Source organism: Poromitra crassiceps, assembly GCF_964638095.1.
Source record: "Poromitra crassiceps genome assembly, chromosome: 13".
Classification (NCBI taxonomy): Eukaryota; Metazoa; Chordata; class Actinopteri; order Beryciformes; family Melamphaidae; genus Poromitra; species Poromitra crassiceps.
Window position 1 is genome coordinate 30,971,536 of NC_139644.1, and position 24,529 is coordinate 30,996,064.

At 42.6% G+C, this 24,529-nt stretch overlaps 1 protein-coding gene across 1 annotated transcript; it reads right to left on the reverse strand.

Annotated features, from left to right (window-relative positions):
* Positions 1-2,674: 2,674 nt before the first annotated feature.
* LOC310787191 (SEC14-like protein 1) lies at positions 2,675-23,135 on the reverse strand. Its single transcript, XM_083648555.1, has 16 exons — positions 22,991-23,135; positions 22,397-22,479; positions 16,756-16,905; positions 16,429-16,560; positions 14,653-14,781; positions 14,049-14,268; positions 12,166-12,275; positions 11,242-11,431; positions 10,290-10,378; positions 9,078-9,148; positions 8,778-8,949; positions 6,949-7,083; positions 6,521-6,655; positions 6,053-6,304; positions 5,145-5,323; positions 2,675-4,774 (listed from the first exon to the last, which is right to left on the reverse strand). The coding sequence occupies exons 2-16, from the start codon at positions 22,457-22,459 to the stop codon at positions 4,669-4,671; spliced, it is 2,133 nt and encodes a 710-aa protein (XP_083504681.1). The 5' UTR covers positions 22,460-22,479; positions 22,991-23,135; the 3' UTR covers positions 2,675-4,668.
* Between the last annotated feature and the right edge of the window lie 1,394 nt (positions 23,136-24,529).

Genomic DNA, 24,529 nt, shown 5'->3' on the forward strand with positions numbered 1-24,529 from the left:
CCCTATGTCTGATTACATTCTCTTATGTCAGGCTTCATAACCCTATGTCTGATTACACATTCTTATGTCAGGCTTCATAACCCTATGTCTGATTACATTCTCTTATGTCAGGCTTCATAACCCTATGTCTGATTACACTCTCTTATGCCAGGCTTCACAACCCTATGTCTGAATACACTCTCTTATGTCAGGCTTCATAACCTTATGTCTGATTACACTCTCTTATGCCAGGCTTCACAACCCTATGTCTGAATACACTCTCTTATGTCAGGCTTCATAACCTTATGTCTGATTATACTTTATTTTGTCAGGCTTCATAACCCTGTGTCTGATTACACTCTCTTATGTCAGGCTTCATAACCCTATGTCTGATTACACTTTCTTATGTCAGGTTTCATTGATTACACTTTCTAATGTCAGGCTTCATACCCCCCTATATCTGATTACACCTTATTGTGGTCAAATCAACTGCGTGAGCTGCAGGGGGGGGGGCGTTGCCCTAAAAAGGGTGTAAAAAGTAGGCTATGGATGGCAAGTGGATCTCGACTTATGTTTGATTTTGACCGATTACACTTTTAAGTGCTGCTACAATGGATGTCTGAAAATGGATCGGCTCCCTTTCGTCCGTTCTTTCAATTAGATGGTGAAGAGGGAGAAGTGGGCACGGTGGAGCAGGGAGCATTATTCTGAATAGCCTCTCTACCTTTTGAGAGAAGTTAATACAAAAAACACCCACCCAGACCCATTGATTAATACCCACATGACATGCACCCCCCCCCCCCCCCCTCCCCCCAAACCCCACCCCCGCTCCTTTTGTTCTAGCACCATCACCGGAGTGCTGAGAGAAGATGATTCATTATTATGTACATATTTCCAGTGATGGCTGGGATGAATATCTTTATCAAGAAGTCTGACTGAGACTATTTCCACAGCATATTATCTCTGCAGTCTTATTCTTAGCGTACTGTGCTCACCCAACAATAAAGGACTGTACTCTTAGTTGCAAATGTTACATGATGTTAATGTGAATGTTCCCTGCAGCTTGTGTACAGTACTGTATATCACCAATGGGGTGAGAGTGCTTGGTCAGCCTGCAGTCTAGCTCAAGAAAAACATTGCTGGGATTGAATAGATAACCTTCTGGTCACAGGCCCATTCTCAGATATCCTTAAACTTCTATATCTATCTGTGATGGTCCATGCATTCCAGGAGTAATTTTGGGTTGCAAAGTACTTTTTCGGTGTACCCACTTTCCCTCAAGCCGCCTCGTCTACTTCAGTTCGATTTCCTACTTTTGACAACCTTCAGAAAACCTATAGGCTACTACAGTATGCAATGTGCCTCTCTCGCTCGCGCCTTAGGCTATGAACGAACGGACAGAGATCTCATCTTGCGATACACGGATTGATGGACACACGTCACTTATAAACTACAAAAAACATGTTCTGCCATCTACCAGCTTTGCCAAGTTTACTTTCCCCACAGAGTTTTTGTAGAGACCATTCATAAAGGTGTTGCACTAATTTGGTGGTCATCTTTGCGGCTATACCTGTTGGCCAGCTTCAACTTGTGACCACTGCTTCTCTTTGCTGACACACAGTTTGTCCAAGTCTGCGGAAGGAACCACACTCCTACTGTACATCCATAATACAATATCCAAGTCTTAGTGGCTCTTGGCCGGCCACCAGCAGTCCTTCACAGGCTTGTGTATACTCAAGAATGGGCTGCCACAGAAGGAATATCGAATATCACTATCTACTAAGAGGTTTTGATACATTATAAGAAATAGGCTATTTAATTTACAAACGTGTTACCTGCGTAATTGACCTTGTTTTTCAAGCCAGTCAAGGCCAGTTTAAAAAAAAAATCTGCATTAAATCACATAACTGCTCAAGAAGCAGGATGTTTAATATTAGCTGACAAAATGAGGCTTATTGGGAGAATGTGGAGTTGCTATTCACGTGGACAATGTGTGTCCTGGGAGGTCATTACACTGCCTGAGTAATTCAGTAAACAAGCTCCTGGCAAAGTCAGTGCATTTCCTCTTCCTCCATGGCAGCAGGAAGTTCAGCTGCTGCTGGGTCAGCCTCCCAGGCAAGTCTGTCCACACATGTCTCTGTGTTGTGTTGGGATACGCAGCAACACTGTGGCACAAACCTGCAGGGGCATCGGAGTGAAGACAAAGAGAGAGAAAAGCAAAGAGCGTGCACACGAGCACATGGGGAATTCAAGTCGGCTTTAGCTCGAAGCATCTGATAAGTTTATGGAAATTAAAGTTTTATGTAAATCACACTTGTCTGTTGTCTGCCTGCCTCTGTGTCAGAATACAGAGGTTGCACTATATTGCATTCAAATCAGTTGCCTTGGAAAGAGCTCATGTTCAACTGCTGTAACAAGTTCAAAAACGACGTTCCATGAAATCTAGAGGGTGTACTGCATGTTTTACACAGGAATTAATATTAACAGCTCATATATTGATGTAATACTGATTGATAGCCGATCTCTCAGATTAATTAAAATGGCTAGTATGTTACACACAGGACAATTTCTTAAGAAAACAAAGCCAAAATGCAGTGGCCAGTTGAAATAGTAGAATTTATATTGGATAGTTTACAAAACATCTTCTCAAAATCAGCAGCATGACAATTAGTCTACAGGTCACAAATGCTTGTGTTGAAATCTTTATTTATAAACCGTTAGAATGCTTTGGGTACAACAGATGGCCTGACGAAGTCTGTGAGTGAAACACCAATGCGTTTGCTGCAGGAGACTTTCGGCCAGTTCCAGTCATAGAGTACACTGACATCTTGTGGAGAAGAATGAGAACAACTTGTATTCAGCTCCTTATATTGCACAAAATATAGCTTTGTTACTATATTTATTCTCAAAATAAATGTTAAATTCATGCTGGTCATGTCCTCCTCAAAGAGTGCACAGTTGTATTAATAACCAAGGTATTTGGTGGACAACACTGTTGTTTGTGAGCGTCTCCTTTCATATTGATTTATTAAACTAATGCCCACTTGGTGGATGTTCTCCTGTAATGCCACCCCTATGGATACACATCTAGTTACAAATCAGATACAGCTATTCTATCACTACAACACCACACACAGACACACACACACACACACACACACACACACACACACACACACACACACACACAAATCAGTCATAAGGCACAGACAGAGCTGGATCTTCAAGTGCTTCTTTGCCATGTAATAAGATGAGATCACAGAGGAACTGTTCCAATGGCAAAAAGGAGAAAACTACCATTTCCACAACAGCCCTCTCACCCTCCACTGTCAGGTCAAGCAAGTATCAGCGTGAAGCTTCCACTCTGTTAAGGCACAAGGCACAGTCGGAGCCAGACAACAGGGGGTGCATCCCAAAAATCCACGTTTCCCTCACTTGCGTCTCTTCCTTGCGTGTCAGTCCCTCCCACCGAGGGTGCATGGAGAGAAGCAAGGAAACCATGCAAGGAGAGAGGAAATGAGGAAATAAGTCTTTGGAGAAACGAGATGTCCTTTCCTCTGAAGCGTCACGAGAAGCGACGTCCATTTCTGTCTGAAGACGGCGACAGCTGGATCACAGCTGGATGACAGCTGTCAGTCGACTTTAACAGCTGTAGAGACTTGTGATGTAGTTTGTATCTGCACACATGTGCTAATACTATTAAAAGTGCACAGTTATCACTGCCAGGTCAGCAGTGTTCTCTCTCCCTAGCCTGCTACCTGTTTGATTAAAAACCTGCATTGTGTATTTACACTGTGTGTCCTGCTCAGAGGCACATGAACCATTCCTACTGGCAGAATGCATTTACATTATTTATTTATGCATCTGTATTTATTGATATTCTGATTGTGAATTCATGATCTAATAACCCAGAATATGATTAGGTTGTCTGATAAACACTGAAATGATTAATTTGGCTAAATGCTTCGAGGGGAAATTGAAATGATGTAACTCTCGATCAAACCCGGCGCTCAGGAATTTTCAGCCTCACATGTGACTGAATGGGAATTACAATAAAAATAAAATATAAATGTGCTTAAAATGTGTTTCTTGCTGTCAGACAGACTCTCGCTTACTTTAATTTGTATCCATAATAAAAGTTAATGGGGGAAAATAACATCATCAAAAGAAAAATCTTTCTAATAAATGAAGAAAGTTGTTCATGTTCTACTGATCAGACCTACAATTAACACGGATTTTAACTAGATTGTGAATCAGAAAACAAATATTGATAAATATAGATAATTGATATAACATGATACTGTACACTTTGAGTTTAATCTTAATCTCTCTCCACTCCATGTTGTGATGTATCAGATCAGTCCGATCAAGCTGCAGCGTCCAATCAGTAACTGATTTCCAATAAGGGGGCGTGTCGGCCGGTAAAAGACATCCGTGAAGGCTGCTCTCATGTCTCCTCACGCATGGCTCCTCAGAGATCCCTCCTTGGTCCTGGATCCTCGGAGCAGGAATAAGAGCTTTGGGCGGCCTTCAACATGGCGGCCAGAACAACTTCCAATTCAAACGAGGATCGAGGAACACGGAAATATCAATTAAGAGATTTGGGATGTAACCAAAGAGTTCAAAATGGAACTCTTATATATTTAAGCTTCACGGTGCTGCCAACGTTGGACACCTGCTGGCCAGATGCTACCTTGAGACGGTGGAGCCAGCTTGTGATTGGCTAGAGTTAGTAGTGACGGCACTGAGTTGGGAGAAGCCGCTATGGCTCGACTCCAGACTGGTCATGGAACCCCTAGAAATATAGAAACAGACGGAAAGAAATGTTCAGTTTTTACTCATTTCCTAAACTCCCTTACTGTTCTACATCACTGCTGATTCCAGTACTTTTATCAGATTATGAGATATTTGCTATTTTTGCCTCACGTTAGTTTTCAAAGTAAATATTTTTGCCATAAATATAGCAGCACACTGTGCATGGGACCAGCTTCAGTATGTTAGACAACACAGTGTGCATGGGACCAGCTTCAGTATGTTAGACAACACAGTGTGCATGGGACCAGCTTCAGTATGTTAGACAACACAGTGTGCATGGGACCAGCTTCAGTATGTTAGACAACACAGTTGGGGACCAGAGAAAAACTCAATGTAAAGAATCCACTGACCTGAAGTCATGGGAGCCCAGCACCTCGGTGTAGTACATGACCTTACACTTGTGGGAGGAGACCTGCAGAGCAGCCAGCACATCGTCCACACGAGGCAGGCTGGAGGCCGAGCAGGCTGGCGAGCTGTGGAAGCGCCACTGGAGGATGTAGAAGCCAGGCCAGCGCGTTACATGGGAGCCCTGCAAAGCACAGAGGGATAGCAGGGTCAGGCTGAGGACGACCAGCCGTGATAGTGGTGCAAGTTCAAGTTCAAGTTCAAGTTTATTCATATGTCCCAGAAGGGCACTTTGGGTTGCAGCAGAGCAAAAAACAAAACAGTCATAAAATCACACAAGACTCGAAATAAAAACATGAAAACAAAGTGCAGACACAAATAGACCATAAAACCATAAAAACCATAAAGGACCATAAAACCATAAAAACTAAATGGAGACACAATAGACCACGACATAGTGCAAAGTAAGTTCAGTTCGAAAGTGCCAGTGTAGTTTAAAGTGCATTAGAGGCCGATAAGTGCAAATACGATAAGTGCAAAATGCAAGGCAGTCTAAGAAGGAGACTTAGCCACACAGCGCTACATATTACAGAAAGTAAATGCTACAATATAACTATTGTATAGGAGAACACAAATAAATAAAAACATCAAATAGATGTTACATTACTGTATATTCTCTTAAGTAGCATTTAAAGCTCGAATCGAAGCAGGCACAAAGGAATTCCTATATCTATTTTGGATATAATGGACAGCATACAGGACTGTATAGTGCCACCGAAACACAAGAAGAAAAAGAAAAGAAAAAAATGACAGAAACCAAAGTTCTCTGTACTCCTGAAAATAACTGAAAACAGGTGCTGTTACAGTGCTGTGCTCATACTGCAACCCCCCCGTCTGTTCTCCAGCCTCTGACCTGAACACTCTCTCCCTCCCTGCAGGTGAGGGGCTTCTCCACCATGCTGTAGTCCTGGCCCAGCACCCAGTTCCTGTCTATCAGCTGGACATTAATGGCCCCTGGGGTCGTGAGGCCGTGGGCCCCCAGGGCGTCTTTCTTCGGGGGCTGTGGGGCCCTCTTGGAGTGGTAGATGTTGAAGATCACATCTCCTTTACACACGTCGAAGTCCCAGGTGATGACGGAGGAGGCCTCTGCGATCTCCACCAGCAGCTGGAAGGAGACGCAAAGGGATCGGAAACACACAACAGCAGACAGGTTGCCATTAATCATAATGCTCTCTCCTTTGCTGCGGGCCTGCAGTTGTAGTTTTGTTCCAGCAGGTGGCACCCTAATCCACAGTTTCATGAAATCCACCTTTCACAGAAAATTGAACTTTGCCTATTTGATCCACATTCAGATGTGTGAGGCGGTTAGCTGAGGTTTTACCTCAAATGGGGCTCCCTTGAAGACACTGGCGCTCTTGTAGATTGAGTCGGCCCACAGGCGGTTCTCCTCGCTCTCCAGCTCCTCTGCTGTCCTGTACAGAGACTTGGGGACCGTTCCGCCATCAGGGAAGTCCCACTGGAGAGTGAACCCAACAGCAAAATTAGTACAGGGATGAATGTGGAACAAGTGATTTTTAATCTCTGAATTCGATTCAGGGGCAAAAGGCCTAGTACATGTAGGACATGTATGTACAAATACAAAAAAATGCTTTGTGTCCTCAAGTACCAAGCAAAGTTTCAAAGTCTTCATGAAGATCACAGTGGAGAAGCACAAGAGAATGGCCAGACGTCTAGAGTTTTGTCAACATTATTTCACTGTGCCTATGTTATGTATACAACTACACAATGACGATGAAGTCCACATCTCACCATGCAGTCTCCTCCCAAGAAGTCGGGGATGACCTCTTTGTCGATGTAGTCCACCAGGCCTCCTGGACCCTGGTAATCGTTACCAGCGTAAATGAGGAACTTCTTGCGGGTGTTCTCATCGATGAAGGGACTGACCTTGAAACGAGGCACCAAGAAAAACACTCAACAAAGATCGTTCACGCATGCAGCAGGTCCACTCATTAGGAAGTGTATAAATTACCCAAACCTTAATTATTCATGTTTGAGAAAGAGAGGGAGCAAGCCTAATTATCAAACAACAATGACACATTTATTAAATAATTGATACTAAAGCATTTCAACACAAACTGCCCAGCTGTTAAATTGTTAAACCATGCATAATAGAGAAGTGCAGGAATGAGTTCGGCACCAGAAGACCTGGTCGTTAGCACTTCCGGCTCTTACGTGTACAAGTCAATGGGATTTTAAATGCATGAAATAAGGTCTGTGGTTAACAAAAGTTTATGAAACAGCTCATTTTGTGTTCAGTAAGATAATTTCCACAAATGAGGAGCACTTTTATGATTTTCAAAGCATAAATGTGTGTTTTATTACGCAATTTTCAGAAAACATTTCAAAATTCAAAAAAGTGGTACTCATTTGTGAAGATTATCTTGCAGAACACAAACTTCACTGTTTCATAAACTTTTATTAACCACAGACCTTATTTCATGCATTTAACCGAAATTCCCATACAAAAATCCCATTGACTTTTACGCGTAAGAACCAGGAAGCGCAGGGTCTTCTGGGTAAGCCTACAAAAATACATCATCCCTGCGGTACTCTATATGAATGCTTCATAGCGAGCTTTAGGCTGGTATTAAAAATGGTTCACTGGTCTGACTCAACTTAACTAACGATAGGTGGGTCTCACTGCGTTTCTGTGATGATGACCCTCCCACTCTCCCGCTCTGCTGGCTCTGTATTATCCTATTATGAATAATTGTTTTAGCTTTTAAGTCTCTTTGTTACTTCCCTGAGCCTGGTTGTAACAGTCGCTATAATGTAATTTATGAGCTACGATCATAATATGATTTCATGCAATTACATCACTATGCATCCACATTAAAAATATAAACATATTATATATTTATATTTTCGGTTCTACCATATAGTATACATAGTGATCATGTAATGTACTATACTATATGTTTATACATACTTATTTACATATATAGTCTACTGTATATATACACACATGCATATTTCCAATTTCATATCCATATTTGTGTGAGTGATCATGTCTGCTAGTACGGTATCATCTGTACTGTATGAAGCAACTGAAAGTACTGTAACTGTCCATTATGTCCAAACAATACAGTTTACTAACTGTGTAAATTGTCACCCACATACGCTTATATAAAGCCACAACTGTTTACATTGTTTTATTGTTTTCATTATTTTATATTGCTTAATTTTACATTCTATTTCTGTGCTATGCTTATCTTTATTTCCCTGCTGAATCCTCTTACTTTTGCTGCTGCTCTAACTTAATTTCCCCAGAGAAATCATTAAAGTTTCATCTTATCTCTAGGCCTGAAAATATCTGCATATTATCACATGGCTGTAATTATGGCGGTACTTTTTCCCGCTCTTCCTCTCCATGTCTTTGTACTGCTCGTATGCATATTGTGGCTATATTGCACCCAGACTACTTATGACTACTCATGATGCAAGCCAACCATGGCAATATCAGCAAACGCCAATCTCTGTGCGTTCAGACCTGCAACTTGATACAGTCTTGCTTGGTCGGCCGATTATGTACATGAAGTGGAGGCGAAGCCATTACGTGGTTCTCTGGTTGTTCTCACCAGTGTCCAGAGCACAGGAAAGACTCGAGGTGCCCTCAGTATGAGCAGGCGGCCCAGGGTCTCGGGGTAGTTGGCCTCCACCACCTCGATGATCCTCAGCAGAGCCTTAACCCCAGGCCTCCACAGGTGACGCATGTTCAGACCCTCCAGGTCCACCAGGCAGGTCCAACAGCTAACAGACAGAGTCACACAGACATGACATTACCGCTTACATGCACGCATGTGTCTAACCAATCAACGCAGGATGTTGACAGAAGGTTAGCTTCAATACAGATGAATTCATGTTGGTACTGTGGGCACCTAATGGGTCGACCGAAGACTCTGGTGTTCTCTTCACAACGCCGTAGTCCCTCCTCGTTGATGGACAGGACCTGGGTCAGTCATGAAGTTGCGTAGGGTTAATACAACTTCAGTTACAGTAAAAGGAAATGAGTGTGTAGAAAAAGGGTTCTCTGTGCATCTTCCTTGCTTTTAATTGTGCAAACAGACGTTTTGACACATTGGACTCTGATGAAGACACAGTAGTGTCGAAACATATAGTCATCTGTTGTTTGCACAATTAAAAGGTGCAAAAATGTGTGTCAAGAAAATGACTGTGTACTCTATACTGTATGTGTCTATGTAATGTATACAGTACCTGTATTTAGGGTATCAATCTTATGAATGTGTCTATGTATACAGTACCTGTATTTAGGGTATCAATCTTATGAATGTGTCTATCTATGTATACAGTACCTGTATTTAGGGTATCAATCTTATGAATGTGTATATGTGTCTATATACAGTACCTGTATTTAGTGTGTATATGTGTCTATGTATACAGTACCTGTATTTAGTGTGTATATGTGTCTATGTATACAGTACCTGTATTTAGTGTGTATATGTGTCTATGTATACAGTACCTGTATTTAGTGTGTATATGTGTCTATGTATACAGTACCTGTATTTAGTGTGTATATGTGTCTATGTATACAGTACCTGTATTTAGTGTGTATATGTGTCTATGTATACAGTACCTGTATTTAGGGTATCAATCTTATGAATGTGTCTATGTATACAGTACCTGTATTTAGGGTATCAATCTTATGAATGTGTCTATCTATGTATACAGTACCTGTATTTAGGGTATCAATCTTATGAATGTGTATATGTGTCTATGTACAGTACCTGTATTTAGTGTGTATATGTGTCTATGTATACAGTACCTGTATTTAGTGTGTATATGTGTCTATGTATACAGTACCTGTATTTAGTGTGTATATGTGTCTATGTATACAGTACCTGTATTTAGTGTGTATATGTGTCTATGTATACAGTACCTGTATTTAGTGTGTCTATGTGTCTATGTATACAGTACCTGTATTTAGTGTGTCTATGTGTCTATGTATACAGTACCTGTATTTAGTGTGTATATGTGTCTATGTATACAGTACCTGTATTTAGTGTGTCTATGTGTCTATGTATACAGTACCTGTATTTGGGATATCAATCGTATGACTGTGTTCAAATCACCTGTCTCAGCATTGCCTCCTCTCCCAAGGCTCGAACTAAGCCCTTAGTGTCCATTTGCCCCAGACGCAAAATATACAGAGGACGCCCATCTGAACGCACCCACACACACACACACACACACACACACACACACACACACACACACACACACACACACACACACACACACACACACACACACACACACACACACACATACACACACACACAGATTTTATAATAAAGTGAAATCAATACATAGAATGACACAAGTCAGATTGTATTCAGAGTAGGCACTGTTAGTCTGCCTCCAGTCTATGTAAAGGACAGTGGGTATGTATTAACTGATATTGATTTAGCGTGGGAACTTTCACACTTTGTGAATATAACTCCTAACCCTAACCTGATCGGTGTATCAGCTAGCGACTATTAAACCTGATCGGTGTATCAGCTAGCGACTATTAAACCTGATCGGTGTATCAGCTAGCAGCTATTAAAAGCACTGACTCATGCTCCAACATGGGAGGCTTGACAGATGGCAAGCCGGCTTCCCAGTCAATCATTAACAGGTGTCATTTTATCTCCTTATGCTGACTGACGTGAGTGTGCACTTTTACTATAGAGACACCATCACACGAAGATACGTAAAGATCATTGTTCCATATAAATTCAAATGAGCTTTGACACAATATACTGTATGTATAAGATTATGTGGCGCAATAAAAAAAAAAAAAAATTAAGAGAGAAACCATAACACATCAACACTGACTACAAAACAACTAGTAAAATTTAAACTTGTGTCATTCACAGCAAGAGTTTCAGTGCTGTCTGAACAACCATATAGTGATGTAAAAAAAAACCGTCCTGTACACAGGTATCTGTATTGAGTGGTTTATCCCGGTGAAACTAAATAGAAAATGAGATGAATCGAGTGTGGAATAGGCAGGCAGAAAGCATCACTCAGAGACTGTACCTCTGTCATGGTGGTGCCAGCCTCCAGTGTAATAGTCCTGCAGCAGCTGTGGGCGCTCCCAGGAGTCTAACAGGAAGTCGACCTGATGCTGCTTCCTCCAGGTGAGCGACTGGCACAGGAGCTCCCTGGCCCTGTCCAGGTTGAAGTCCCTGGCCCTCAGGAAACGCAGCACATGCTGGTCCTTTGGAATCTGTAACAGAACGGGCAGAGAGAATCAAGTAGATCCTCCCTAACATTTGACCTTTGCTGGAGCGCATAGGTCACCACTCCAATGCAGAGTTCAGCTACGTCAAGCTAAGCCCTTAGCACAAACCTACAGGCTGGTAGAAAGCCAGTAATAACCCCTGTGCAATACTTTATTTTATGTGTCCATACAAGTCGTCACAAATGTAACCTTTACACAAATGTATAGTCAACTGAAGTTCAACTGAATTAATTGTTGTTTCTCAGGAGCCATGCAGCCTATACTGTATGTAATATTGATTGGATGCTTCTCACTATCTATTTGCAATTTGTAGGAAGAAAATCCCTCGATGAGTGAGAATAGCGGCAGCATTGATGCTCTGATGAAGGCCCAGGGCCGAAACGCGTCAGTCTAGCCTGAAATAAAAATGGAAACCTGAGCATTTTACTTTTTGGAGTGCTGCTATTCTCACTCTTGGAGTGATTTTTCTTCTGTAGCTGAGCACCCACAGCCAAGCAGGCACCTGTTCTACATCTCTATCTATTTGCAATCTCTGTGCATTTCTGTGAGTCTTAGCTGCAACACAAATGTCCCTTTGGAAGCAACAGCTGTTTAAACTGAACTGGAAGTCAGCATAGGTTGTAATATAAATGTAGCAAAGGTGTGTCACTTAGGTGCCCAAACTGCTCCGCATGCAAAGAGAGTGTGTGTATAAGTATAGAAGTATGTGGCTATGTGACCTTGCCCTTGTGGGTCTCCTGTAGCCACTGGCGCAGTCGAATAAGACAGCTCTCCTGCAGAGGCGTTAAGTCACCAAGGTAACGTCTGATGTAGTCTGCATCCAACTTGTCTGCAAGCAAAACGTATATATATATAATATAAAGTTAGCACATACTGCATGCATCAAATGAGACATCAAGCATTCTACACTTCAGTTTAGTGCATTTTCAGCAGGAGCAAGAGAAAAAGTCCTGCGATATTTTACTCAAATACTGTCGATTTAATGGCTCGTTAGCAGCTCTATATCTGGGGATGGTTCCTTTTTGGCTCCGTTCAACACATAATATAGTGAAAACGGAGAGTTTAAAGGCACACAGTATTGACCGTCAGCAAATTACCACATTCATTTGGAGAAATTGGTATAACTACCATAAACAAAATAGAGCGTCACTGAGAAGACGTGGCAGCCCCAACACTGTATTTGACATTGCGTGCCGGTGCCACCATGCGTGTGCGTTAGGCTGCGGTTCTTACACAGCTCAAGATTTCAGAATTTCCTGCAGCAACAACAGACGGTGAAACGTCTGAAAACCACATAGAAGAACCACTTCCAGCATGTCTGCCCTCTGCAGTCAAGAGAAAGAGAGAAGAAACATGTGGAGTGATGCCAGCGAGGGGAAGGAGGACAAACACTCACTTCCTCTTTGAAACAGGAAGCAGGAAATGTGGAAATGTGGTCTTGATTTGGAGAAACACTAGAGGTAACATAACCACTGGCATAAGACAGAGGCTAGCAAAGTCATAATCTTGTGATTATACTTGAGAACCTTGTAGTCAAATCATCAACTCAAGTAGAGTATAGAGTGGCTGTAGCTTGTACCTATTTTACTCTGCCCCTCTGAAAGAGTTCAGTCCTTTCAGTAGTCGTGTTTCCATTACTCTCAGAAATGCGCAAAATCTAAATATCGCAATAGGAAGTGGGTAATGGAAACACGTAATTTTCGAAAAACCTCCCAAATATCGCAAAAGGTTTTTGCGCTCTCATGAGGTGGTTTTTCAGACGTGTCGATATAGCAGTTTATCGCAAAAGTGTAATGGAAACGCATTTTTCGCATTTGCATGTCATGTGACCCATCTTCTCCTTTGGAAAAGGAGCGGAAAATGAAAGGAAAATGAGGGAGAAAGGGTTCGATAAGCCGTGGCAAAACCTCCGCAGCAACCTAGCAGAAAGACGAGTGTTGTGCAAAAGCGGAGTTGGGGAAAACAGATCATGTTTAATGACAGAAATCGGTCCATGGTGACAGGCTGCCTGTCTGTGTGCGCACAGTTATAGGCTACCTTTTTTCCTCTGCCTCTCGCGCTCACTGCATTCACCGCAGCCAGCAACATGTTGTTCAATGGAAACGCCTACAAGTCGCAATTGTACATTGTCGAAGTTGTAGAAATATCGCAATTATTTTGCGAAAAACTGTAATGGAAACACAGCTAGAGTAGCAGATCACTGCATGAGCAGAAGGTACAGTAGTGTGCACCGGTCAACAGACTGGGACTGTATGCATGACACATGTCCTTTAGAACAGTGGTTCTCAACGCGGGGTCCGTGGACCTCTGCGGGTCATTGATGGGGTTCCAGGGGGTCCGTAGCAAACTGATCTTAAATTTCACTCATATTTAATTTACAAAACAATTAAAGAATATGAGAATGATTATTTTGATCGTAGTTTAACTGTTATTTCTCTACTTTCAATACACAGTCGTGGAATTCTGGACAAAATCATATCTAACGATGAAAATATTCCAGTATTGTATGAAAAGGGTTGAGGATCACTGCTTTAGACTGTGCTTCTGTGTCATGCATTGGCTGCCATTCTGTGGTTTTTGTGTGACTAGCCAGTACACTGACCATCAGGGGAGCCAGCCAGCAGCTCTGTGGGGCTGGCAGGGTCCTTACTGGACAGGACGTCCTTGGCATTGTGCTCTGGGATGGCTCTGGCAGTAGAGACGGGTGGCAGCTGGCGCCTGGCGGTGGCAGTTGGAGGGACAGCGGGCGGGGTCCAACGGGGTATGTAAGTTACTCCTTCCTCCTCCAGCTCTCTGAGGTGGTGCTCAATAATCTCTTTACCCTGCAAGAGGAGGGGGCCATGAGAGAGGCACAAGACATGCACAAGCACACACAGACAAAATCACATGCAGGGCCACGAATGTACTAAGTCAGCAAATGTGAGGATTATCTCTCACACACACGCGCGCACACACACACACGCGCGCACACACGCGCACGCACGCACGCACACACACACACACACACACACACACACACACAAGAAAGAAGCATGGATGACATATCTCATATCCATAATTTCTAAACTCCACATCAATGAATATAAATACTGGAGGCAAATGCATAAACAACGGTAAACTATGTCATTTTCTACTAATGTAAATGTAAGCAGTTTATATATATATGGATAATTCAGAAACATGAGACTCAGCTCAAAGATGCACACCTTCTTAATGCTACTAGCATACTGTTTCATAGCTATCTTCTCTGCCGAGTTCTCAAAGCCAAAGAAGGATTTTATATCCAGACTAGCCGTCTGTTCGAAGCACGTCCACTCCTCATTCTCTGGATGAACCTGTGGAAGAGGACAAAGGTGTGTTCATCCAGGCAGTAACTCAACTTCATCTTTCACTTTATCGACGTTCTGTCTTACACAGGTGCACACTAAATCAAAGATGTTCTTGGTGTCATGACACAATCCAAGTCATTTTTTCAAGCCAGAAGTGACCATATTTGGACGATAAGAGTGAGGCCTGCAGCTATTGGTCTGTGATCGGCGAGCTCACTGATCACTGGACAGGTGACCTGTCAATCACGCCCCAAAGCATAATCTGCTGTAGTGTCTATTTTACTCTAAATGGGAGCATCCTTTACAAAATGAACATCATGCTGTATTGAAGAAGACGTTAAACTAGCGATAGATACAGTCAATGTCTCGTCATAAACGCTGGGGTAGCACGCTGGGGGCGTGGTCAGGGTGGGGTCAATCCTCCCATTCTGCCCATCCTGCATACAGGATTGGGGATTTAACCACCGCAGTAAACGCACATCTGAACAGATGTCTATGTATCTGCTCTAGAATCCCCAATCCTGTAGTGTAGAGCTGCAGCACCGTCCTTTGGTGAGTCAGCCCATTGAGATATATGGGGGGTTCTAGTCTTGCGTGCCAGCTGTATAACATGTTGTGGGCGTTCCCACACAGACCGACTGTATGAGGCCATAAAGTCATTAGGAAAGTGTTTACTGAGGTAATACATCAAGTGAGAAGTAGGCTCATTTTCCCATTCACTTCTATACAATTGGACTTCTTTTTTTTGCAGCCTAAGGGCCTGTGTCCACCTAGCTTCTTTTTCCGACGTTAAAAGCTGGGAGTGCGCTGGGGAACGCTGATCCCAGCGCACAATATACAAGGAAGCAGTCTGCAAGTAACGTTAGTTCAGCTTGATAGCTGACAGCTAGCAAGCTAACAACACAGGTAGGCTACGCTATTAAAAGCAGTAAGCACAACACTCACCAGAAATATTAAGTGTCTAGCCGATCTGCTCCCACAATTGAGCCGTTCTGTCTCTGTTGCGATAGTTTTTCCATATGATTAGTTACCAGAAAAGGAGCAGCCGACACCAGCGTCTTTCTGAAAAGTTAAAATATTTTCAGCTGGAAGCGCTGGGAGTCGGCGCACAAAAACGCTGAAAAAAGACGCTGGGCACTCTGCACTTTCTCTACACGTCCGTGTGCGCTCGCATACGCTCTCCTCCCATTGGAAACAATTGAAAATAGACGCTGGACCTGAGGAAAAGACGCCAGGTGGACACAGGCCCATAGACTGTACGGCATAAACAGGTGAGTTATATAAAGATTCACCCCCATACAGTTGTCATGAATGGTGAAATTAGCTATAGAGACCAAAACCATTTTTAATCGTGCTTATTTCTGTTGTAAAGTCGGGCATTTTAAAATGGGGGATTGACTCGGCTTTGTTCCAACAATGACAAGTGAAGAGGCAGGTAGCCGGTTTACTAGTTGAAAATGTCTCAGGATTGTTTACAGGGTCTGAAATCACTTATTGCCGGTTTAAAGTGACTGTATATAGTTACATCTAAAGTGACTGGTGCATCAGGCTGGTGGGGGTAATCTTCAGTTAAGCTCAAAAGGGAAAAATCTAAAAGGCACGAAGGGAAAAGAATCACATATTATACAGTGAGAGTTGAATTGTGAGGCTGACCGAGTAGTTGCAGAGCTCACGGACGATGACTCTGCTGGAGAAGGTCTCGTTGTGGACCTCGATGCGCAACGTCCTCTCTCTGCGGTCCAGAGTGTTCTTCTGCATGAAGTACAGGTAATCCACACCGGCTAACTGCAACAAGCACAAAGCACGTGATGATGATTAGAGCTCCTCTTATTGCTTCCACGCCTTTGTGAAGGGCTTGAACTGCAGCAGAGGGGGTAAAAGTCTCTTCATCACGAGTGGGTCAGGTCAGCTGTACTGTATGACCCCATCATGTGCTAGTTTACGAGTTGCTTGGTCAAAGGTCAGAGGAGGAGAGGTTACCCTTTTGAGGAGTCGTGGGGCATCGGCTGCCACCATGCAGCGCCTCTCAGTCACGAGGGTGGAGCCGTCCTCACTGTGGCTCTCACTGATCACCTCACTGTCCACAAATATGGGGACCAAGGGACACTTAGGGAACCTCCTCACATACGCCTGAGAGAGGGGACACAGAGACAGAGCAAAACAGATGAAGATAACCTCCTCACAAAACAGACAGAGGGCATGTGAGAGCAGTCATTTGCAGTACAGAATTGACAGCGTGTGATTTCTCAGGTTGGGTCATATTTAATGGTTATTGGCTTTAGAGGATTATATAAAATGTATATTAAAAAGTTAATGTTTAGTGTTATGGTGCCTTTAACAGGCTGCTGTTGCTTTTCTGTTGTATGACCATTATCAGCCCAAGCCAACTGCACCGGGCCTCATCCGTCAATATTGATGCTTAGCCTGTGTATGGAGTCGTCTCTACTAGGCCACTCTAAGATCTGTGGACTATTGGACCTCTGTCTGTCTGTCTGTCTGTCTGTCTGTCTGTCTGTGTGTGTGCGTGCATGCGTGCGTGCGTGCGTGCGTGCGTGCGTGCGTGCGTGCGTGCGTGCGTGCGTGCGTATCTGTGTCTGTGTGTGTGTCTGTGTGTGCGTGCGTGTGTGTGTGTGTCTGACAGCAGCAGTCCATTAGTGTCCAGTCTGTGTGTTTAGGAGCTGTGCAGCTCTCGCAGGCACTCATCAGGTCACAGAGGACGCTGGCACCATCCAGGCCACGTGACCAGCAGGACTTGGACAGCTGTCCACTTTGTGTTGCATAACAATCCTCCACTCTTTGGTATCACATTTCAGCATTATTCATACATCACTGTTACTGTAGTATCGTTTAAAGCCACACTTCTCTCAAGGGTTAGAAGACAAATGCTAATGTTCTCAGGTGGTTTCAATCCGAGATGAGACAACTACTGAAGTAATGAATAATAATTATATACAATAATCCAGTCCAGCTCAAAAGACTGGAGTTTGAATATTTGAATGAAAGCTGTGGGGAAACTGACTAAAGGGATTCTAATGTAGTAAAGACGAGTAACACGTGAAGGAGAGCAGGATTCTCTCAACTTACCCCTAGTTTTTGTCTCTGAATTAACACTCAAGTGCTGTCTGGTCTGTCAGCAACACACACACACACACACGCACACACACACACACACACACACACAAACACACACACGCGCGCGCGCGCGCATACACATACACACACACGCACACACACACAGCCCGCGTTCATCAGTAAAGCACCTCACGTGAGTAATGTAATCACTGAGATGCTATAGCACTGATGTCTTCAGTTCAGTCACTAAGCAAATTGAGGGGAAAGCGCGGCTTGTTAAACAGGCAGTATTAGCTGGCGCTGCGTGACAGATAGAAGTCTCTACAAGAACAGACACATCACTGATGGCAGACAGGCTGAAACTGTCCCTCCCTATCACAGCCATACAGAAAGGAAGCATAGAGTATACACAACAAGCAGGCTACAGTTGGAGAGCTGACTAAGCACATTTTCCACTGGCTAAACCGTCAATAGCTCCCTTCACAACAACAAATGAAAACAACGTCTGACATTCATGCGGCCGATTGCTAAAGTATCGTCTAAGTCCAACATTTTCCCCCACTATGGCTTTATTGTTATCAGTCTTTACATTAGCAAGCCAATAATGTTCTAACTGTGGGTGTCTGGAGGATATTAAACAATGTGAATGTGACTTTATTTCCAAAGTCGACGCACAATTGTAAAGTGAGTCGGACCATGCAGCCTCCATGTGAATGGCAAAAGGAAAAGTGACGTAGTGCACTGCTATTACATCAACACAAAGGAAAGTCACCAAGGGGCAAACATTGCCGTCACTGATAACACATTCAGCAGAATCCAGGGCAGCGGTCAGGAGGAATTGGGGTCAGGATTGTTAGCTGGGGTAATAGCTGTCAGAGGCAGGATCACTCGGGAGACTAATGTAGAAAACCCAGGGAAAGAGTGGGAACGCTGGTAGAGACTATTCACTGGATTCTCTCCATGATACTGTTGAATCCTGAAGCTTTTCACAGGGAGCTGTTGTTTTCTCTTCACAAAAGGCTGCTTCTGAGGTTATTCGCCGTCACTTCTAGTGACTCTATGGCAGTTTTAGACCCGCAATTTACTGTGACAGAAGAGATGTTTACTGAAAAGGTATCAGATGAAGCGTGTGTGGACCGTGTCAACGTGGGCTGTGTGGTGACAGAGTGACAGAGACAGTACTGTGTGTGGTGACAGAGTGACAGAGACAGTACTGTAGTACGGTAGAGTGGCATTACGGTCTTTACCTTGCTTTGAGGATATTGTATAACCCTCTATGTTAATAGATAACGACAAAGAACAAGAAACAACTATGAAGCAGTATAAAGTAAAACTGGGTAAAAATATAACTGAGACTGACTGTGATGGAAAAACAAGGTGTGCACAATAATAATAATAATAATAATAATAATAATAATAATAATAATAATAATAATAATAATAATAATAATAATAATAATTTGATCCTTATTGCACAGTGTTTGGCGCATCTGCCGATGACGGACTCCCAAAAGTCGATTCAGCAGATTTCTGCCACTAACTGATGACAGAATCACAAATATTCCATAGAGCTTCGAAAACACGACTATAAAATCAGGGATCTCCATTTGGCATACAAGTAGCCAGCCAAACGAAGCTATATAAAATACGTTATAGTTTATTAAAAGTAAAAACCAGCGATCTGTGATGGTCCGTGCATTCCATGAGTCATTTTGTGATGATTTACTTTCTGGTGTACTCACTTTAACTCAACCTGCCTCGGCTCGTCTAGAGCTATTTCACTCAGTGATGTTCTACATTCTACAGCATGACCTGAGGAGACCCCGGTGAACTTGTTTAGGTGGAGAGAGCCATAGTGAAATAAGAACTTAACTTAACTTAACTTAACTTAACTTAACTTAACTTAACTTAACTTAACTTAACTAGGTGGAGAGAGCCATGGTGAAATAAGAACTTAACTTAACTTAACTTAACTTAACTTAACTTAACTTAACTTAACTTAACTAGGTGGAGAGAGCCATAGTGAAATAAGAATGTCTCCTGTTGAGACACGGCCCATCCACAAAATGCAACATGACTTGCGGCTGTGTTGCATTTTGGTCTATTGAGGCTTCTGTAGGTCGATAAAATGGCCTCTCTGCCTCTTCTAGATGGATTTCTCCCTGTATGAGTGCTGAATGTCGGTGCAAAATGGTCTAGCATTCATTAATACACAGGACAAGATGGTAAAACACAATGTAGAAGCCCAATCCAGATTCAAACAGGACAAGATGGTAAAACACAATGCCCAATCCAGATTCAAACAGGACAAGATGGTAAAACACAATGCCCAATCCAGATTCAAACAGGACAAGATGGTAAAACACATGTAGAAGCCCAATCCAGATTCAAACAGGACAAGATGGTAAAACACAATGTAGAAGCCCAATCCAGATTCAAACAGGACAAGATGGTAAAACACATGTAGAAGCCCAATCCTGATTCAAACAGGACAAGATGGTAAAACACATGTAGAAGCCCAATCCAGATTCAAACAGGACAAGATGGTAAAACACATGTAGAAGCCCAATCCAGATTCAAACAGGACAAGATGGTAAAACACAATGTAGAAGCCCAATCCAGATTCAAACAGGACAAGATGGTAAAACACAATGTAGAAGCCCAATCCAGATTCAAACAGGACAAGATGGTAAAACACATGTAGAAGCCCAATCCAGATTCAAACAGGACAAGATGGTAAAACACAATGTAGAAGCCCAATCCAGATTCAAACAGGACAAGATGGTAAAACACAATGCCCAATCCAGATTCAAACAGGACAAGATGGTAAAACACATGTAGAAGCCCAATCCAGATTCAAACAGGACAAGATGGTAAAACACATGTAGAAGCCCAATCCAGATTAAAACAGGACAAGATGGTAAAACACGTGTAAAAACCCAATCCAGATTAAAACAGGACAAGATGGTAAAACACATGTAAAAGCCCAATCCAGATTAAAAACTAACAAACAAGTGATAACCACCATCAGACGCAACACCTCAGGAGACATCAGGCAACACCATCATACATCTACAGAGTCATTCATCAGATGGACCAATCATCAGTTACCCTAGCCAATGCATGTCATTTGGGTTCTCAAGTGGGCACTTTCCTTCACCAATGTTTTGTTAAGTCAGGCCCACAACACCTCTCTATGCTACCACCAGCGCACAACTCCATTTGACCTCATCATCTAATGCCTTCCATCAACCTAGCATTAACCTAGCCTTAGCCTTGAACCTAGCCTTCACCTAGAATTAGCCGGCGGTTCCCTGAAGAAAGAAGCTCTTTGATGGATCAGATGGGGAGTTTTAGAGTGGACCAATTTCCTTCAACGTTTTTTAAACAATCACACATACATCACTCAAGCACCTATCACATCAAGCAAGCACACAAGTTGTGACTTGGGTGATACACACTCAGAAGAATCATGTTGCTTCCATTAAGGATCATTGAAGGAGAGGAAAACAAACCGACAAAAGATGGTACAAAAATGTGATAATATATTTCATTTTTCACAATAATATCTTCACGCCTGGCCGGGAATACACTGCTGAAGCATATGATGAGTATGGGTAATTATTTAACAGATGTTAAGTTTCATATTAGCATATGTCCTCTATAGATTGTTGTATTTAACGGAGGAGACAAAAAAGCACAGCATTTTGTACATGAAGAACAAGACAAGATGAGACCCTGGGGTTCAGACAGGGATAAAGGCATCCTCTGGTTAAACAAGGTGGAGTCCTGTGTGACACTCTACATTTTACATTTGAGACACTTAGCTGACTCTCATCCAGAAAAATGTGCAATAAGTGCAAAAATAGAATAAGCTTAAGGAATGTGAGGGTCACAGCCACAGCTACCATAGATGGAACAAATTGTCCCAAGCATATTTATGTCAAATCTCTTCACAAATCTGGGATTAGAAGATGCTCTGACCCATTGTTGTTATTCTGTTACATCATCACACAGCCATCTTGGTAGGACAGGTGATTGTAATAAATTAACGGGTAATTACAATCAAGTGACAGAAACAGCCAAAGAGCTCAGCTGTGTGTATTGTAAAGTGCCATATTGGCAGGAAATGCATATTATTCACCTACCTCTCACTCGTTATGGTGATAATGAGGTGTATTTTTTTCATGAGTCTGTGGCTGTCCGCCTATAAGAACAGCAACTTATTCTATTATATTCTATTCTATTCTATTCTATTCTATTCTATTCTATTCTATTCTATTCTATTCTATTCTATATACCAGTAATTACTCTGTGAAAAAGACCGTGTTTGGAGCTAGTCAGACTGCATGTTGCCTACTAGCGTGCATAAGCCAAAGCCGGCTCTGACAAACTGTAAATGAAGTATGGCCGGGTTTGGCAAATGTCAGCAGCACCACAAACAGTGTTGTCTTGACAACAGCAACAGCAACAGCAACAACAACAACAACAACAACAACAACAACAACAACAACAACAACAACAACAACAACAACAACAAACAACTCACCGCCATTATTAACTCAAACGGGTGTTTGTAGACCCGCACGGGGGACTGGTATTCCTGCACCATGGCTGAAGCTCACCCACAACCTGTGAGATAAACACACAGACACAGACACATCAACCCCGCTGTACCACTGTGAGCCTGTCAAAATAACGTTCAGCTGAGTAAAGGTCAGATGTAACGTATAGAGTAAAAGAGGTATGTTACATCATCCACTACAAACACATGATGTACACTAGTTGGGTTAAACTTGCTTCGTTGTGGTAGTTATAACGTTATGAATAAGTAGAAGAAGCCGATGAGAAATTGGGGGAAAAGATATAGGCCTTAACGTTAATTGTTCAAGTGTATGGGTAATGCGCATGTAATAAAGCCGACACATGCAGAAATTGGTTAATGTAATCAACGCTATTGTACAGTTATGTCAAAGGTAGGCCTACTTATTTGAAGCTGATATTGATAACTGTCCATTCTTACGTATTATGAGAGTCTAAACAAGCCATAGGAAACAACGTTGAAACAATAACGTTATACGTTCAACTCTTCGGTGACGATCGTCACGGGCCTCAACGGCGAAAAGGGAGAAAGTTGACATACCACTGCAGTGTCGAATCCCGGTGAGCAGATGTATTCACGCTACGCGTCACTCTCTCCGTCGATGTGTCTGTGGATCTCTCATGATCGCATAATATCTCTTGAAAGAGGGAAATTATTCGTTCTTAAAAATGACAAGCTTTCACTGTCCGACTCTCACGCAGAGCGAGGAGAGCTGTGTTAACTCCGCCCCTCTCTCACTTTCATGTCAAACACCAGAAACACCCAACGGGAAGCGGACTGTTTATGAAAAGTAAAAAAATAAATAAATACAAAATGTATGGAAAGTTATTTTAACATTTCAGCTAGTTCAATGCATTGACTGTATGTCGATTGTTCAATGTATTAAATACATTGTACCCATTCAACGCTACATGAGTATGAGTCGAGGACGGAGGAGGGCGCTGTTGACACATATACGACTTTATCAAGACCATTATAAAGACTCAAGTCACACACCTCTTAGCAGTTTGGCTTATTTGTCATGTAAACGAAAAATGCCTGTGAATTACATTTGACATTTAAAAAAAGACTTTGTTTGCCATGCAACATTTGCACGAGAGATACATTTCTGACGTCAACAAAACTGAGATGCCAAAATGGGACATGTGGTAGAGTAGAGAGAAGAAAGCGCACCCTCCCATAATAGGCTACTGTTCACTGTCTGTTCACTGTTCACTGTCTAGTGTTTTCACTACATTTTGATTTTTCTTCTTCAATAAGAGTGTTGACCAGTTAAAATAATGTAGTGTGTGCACTGCATTGGATGAGCAAATGAAGGCCTATAGTGAATCAATAGATGTTGCTCCACAAGTGCTAAATTAGTTGCAAAGACAATATAAACACAAACTGTCTCATCTCTGACCGGTCAATTAGGACACATTTTGAACATTAAATGTGTTGTGGGTCTCTGCTTATCTAGTTTGTCAGATAAATATGTGAAGAGCACAGCTGCTGAATTGATGTAACAGCTGGCCTTGTGGCAGCACTTTTCATGTGGACTGATAGTGATGCATTCATAAAAGAAAACACTTAATTATTACTAAAGAGCACCAAAATATTTCAAACTCACAATCTACGAATTCCTATCATGTCTACTAAGGTGAAAGGTCAATAGGTCATTTATCGAGTGTTCACCCAAGATGTGATTAATACTGTTCATAATGCTGTATGTTCGTAAATTATTTATAGCCAATCATATGATGCCAACTGGCCGAACCTCCTTTCTCAGGCAAATAAAAGGCCAACAGCCCCATTGTGTATCCAGCAGCTTTCCAGGCTTCAGTTCCAGCCTCAGCCTCCAGACCGGCCTCAAGACTTTCCTCAAAACATCTCAGCCCAGTGACTGAAAGAGAACCATCTCAGCCCAGTGACTGACAGAGAAACCTTGACACCTTGACACAGCCATGTCTCTTCTCCTCCACCTGCTGTGTCTCCTGGCTGTGGCAGCAGGATCTGAGGGAGTGAAGCTGGAGAGGGGCTCCTGTCCCATGTTCTGGTTCAGCTTCGGCACCCGTTGCTACAAGTACCTTGCCGCCCGCA

Bases quoted from the DNA above. Each gene is read 5' to 3' on its own strand.
- LOC310787191 (XM_083648555.1), bottom strand. From the start codon at position 22,459: ATGGTGCAGGAATACCAGTCCCCCGTGCGGGTCTACAAACACCCGTTT. The intron at 9,149-10,289 runs GTGATTTGAACA...TGACTGACCCAG, and splicing joins AGGAGGCAATGCTGAGACAG to GTCCTGTCCATCAACGAGGA. The intron at 6,656-6,948 runs GTGAGATGTGGA...TTCACTCTCCAG, and splicing joins TCTTGGGAGGAGACTGCATG to TGGGACTTCCCTGATGGCGG.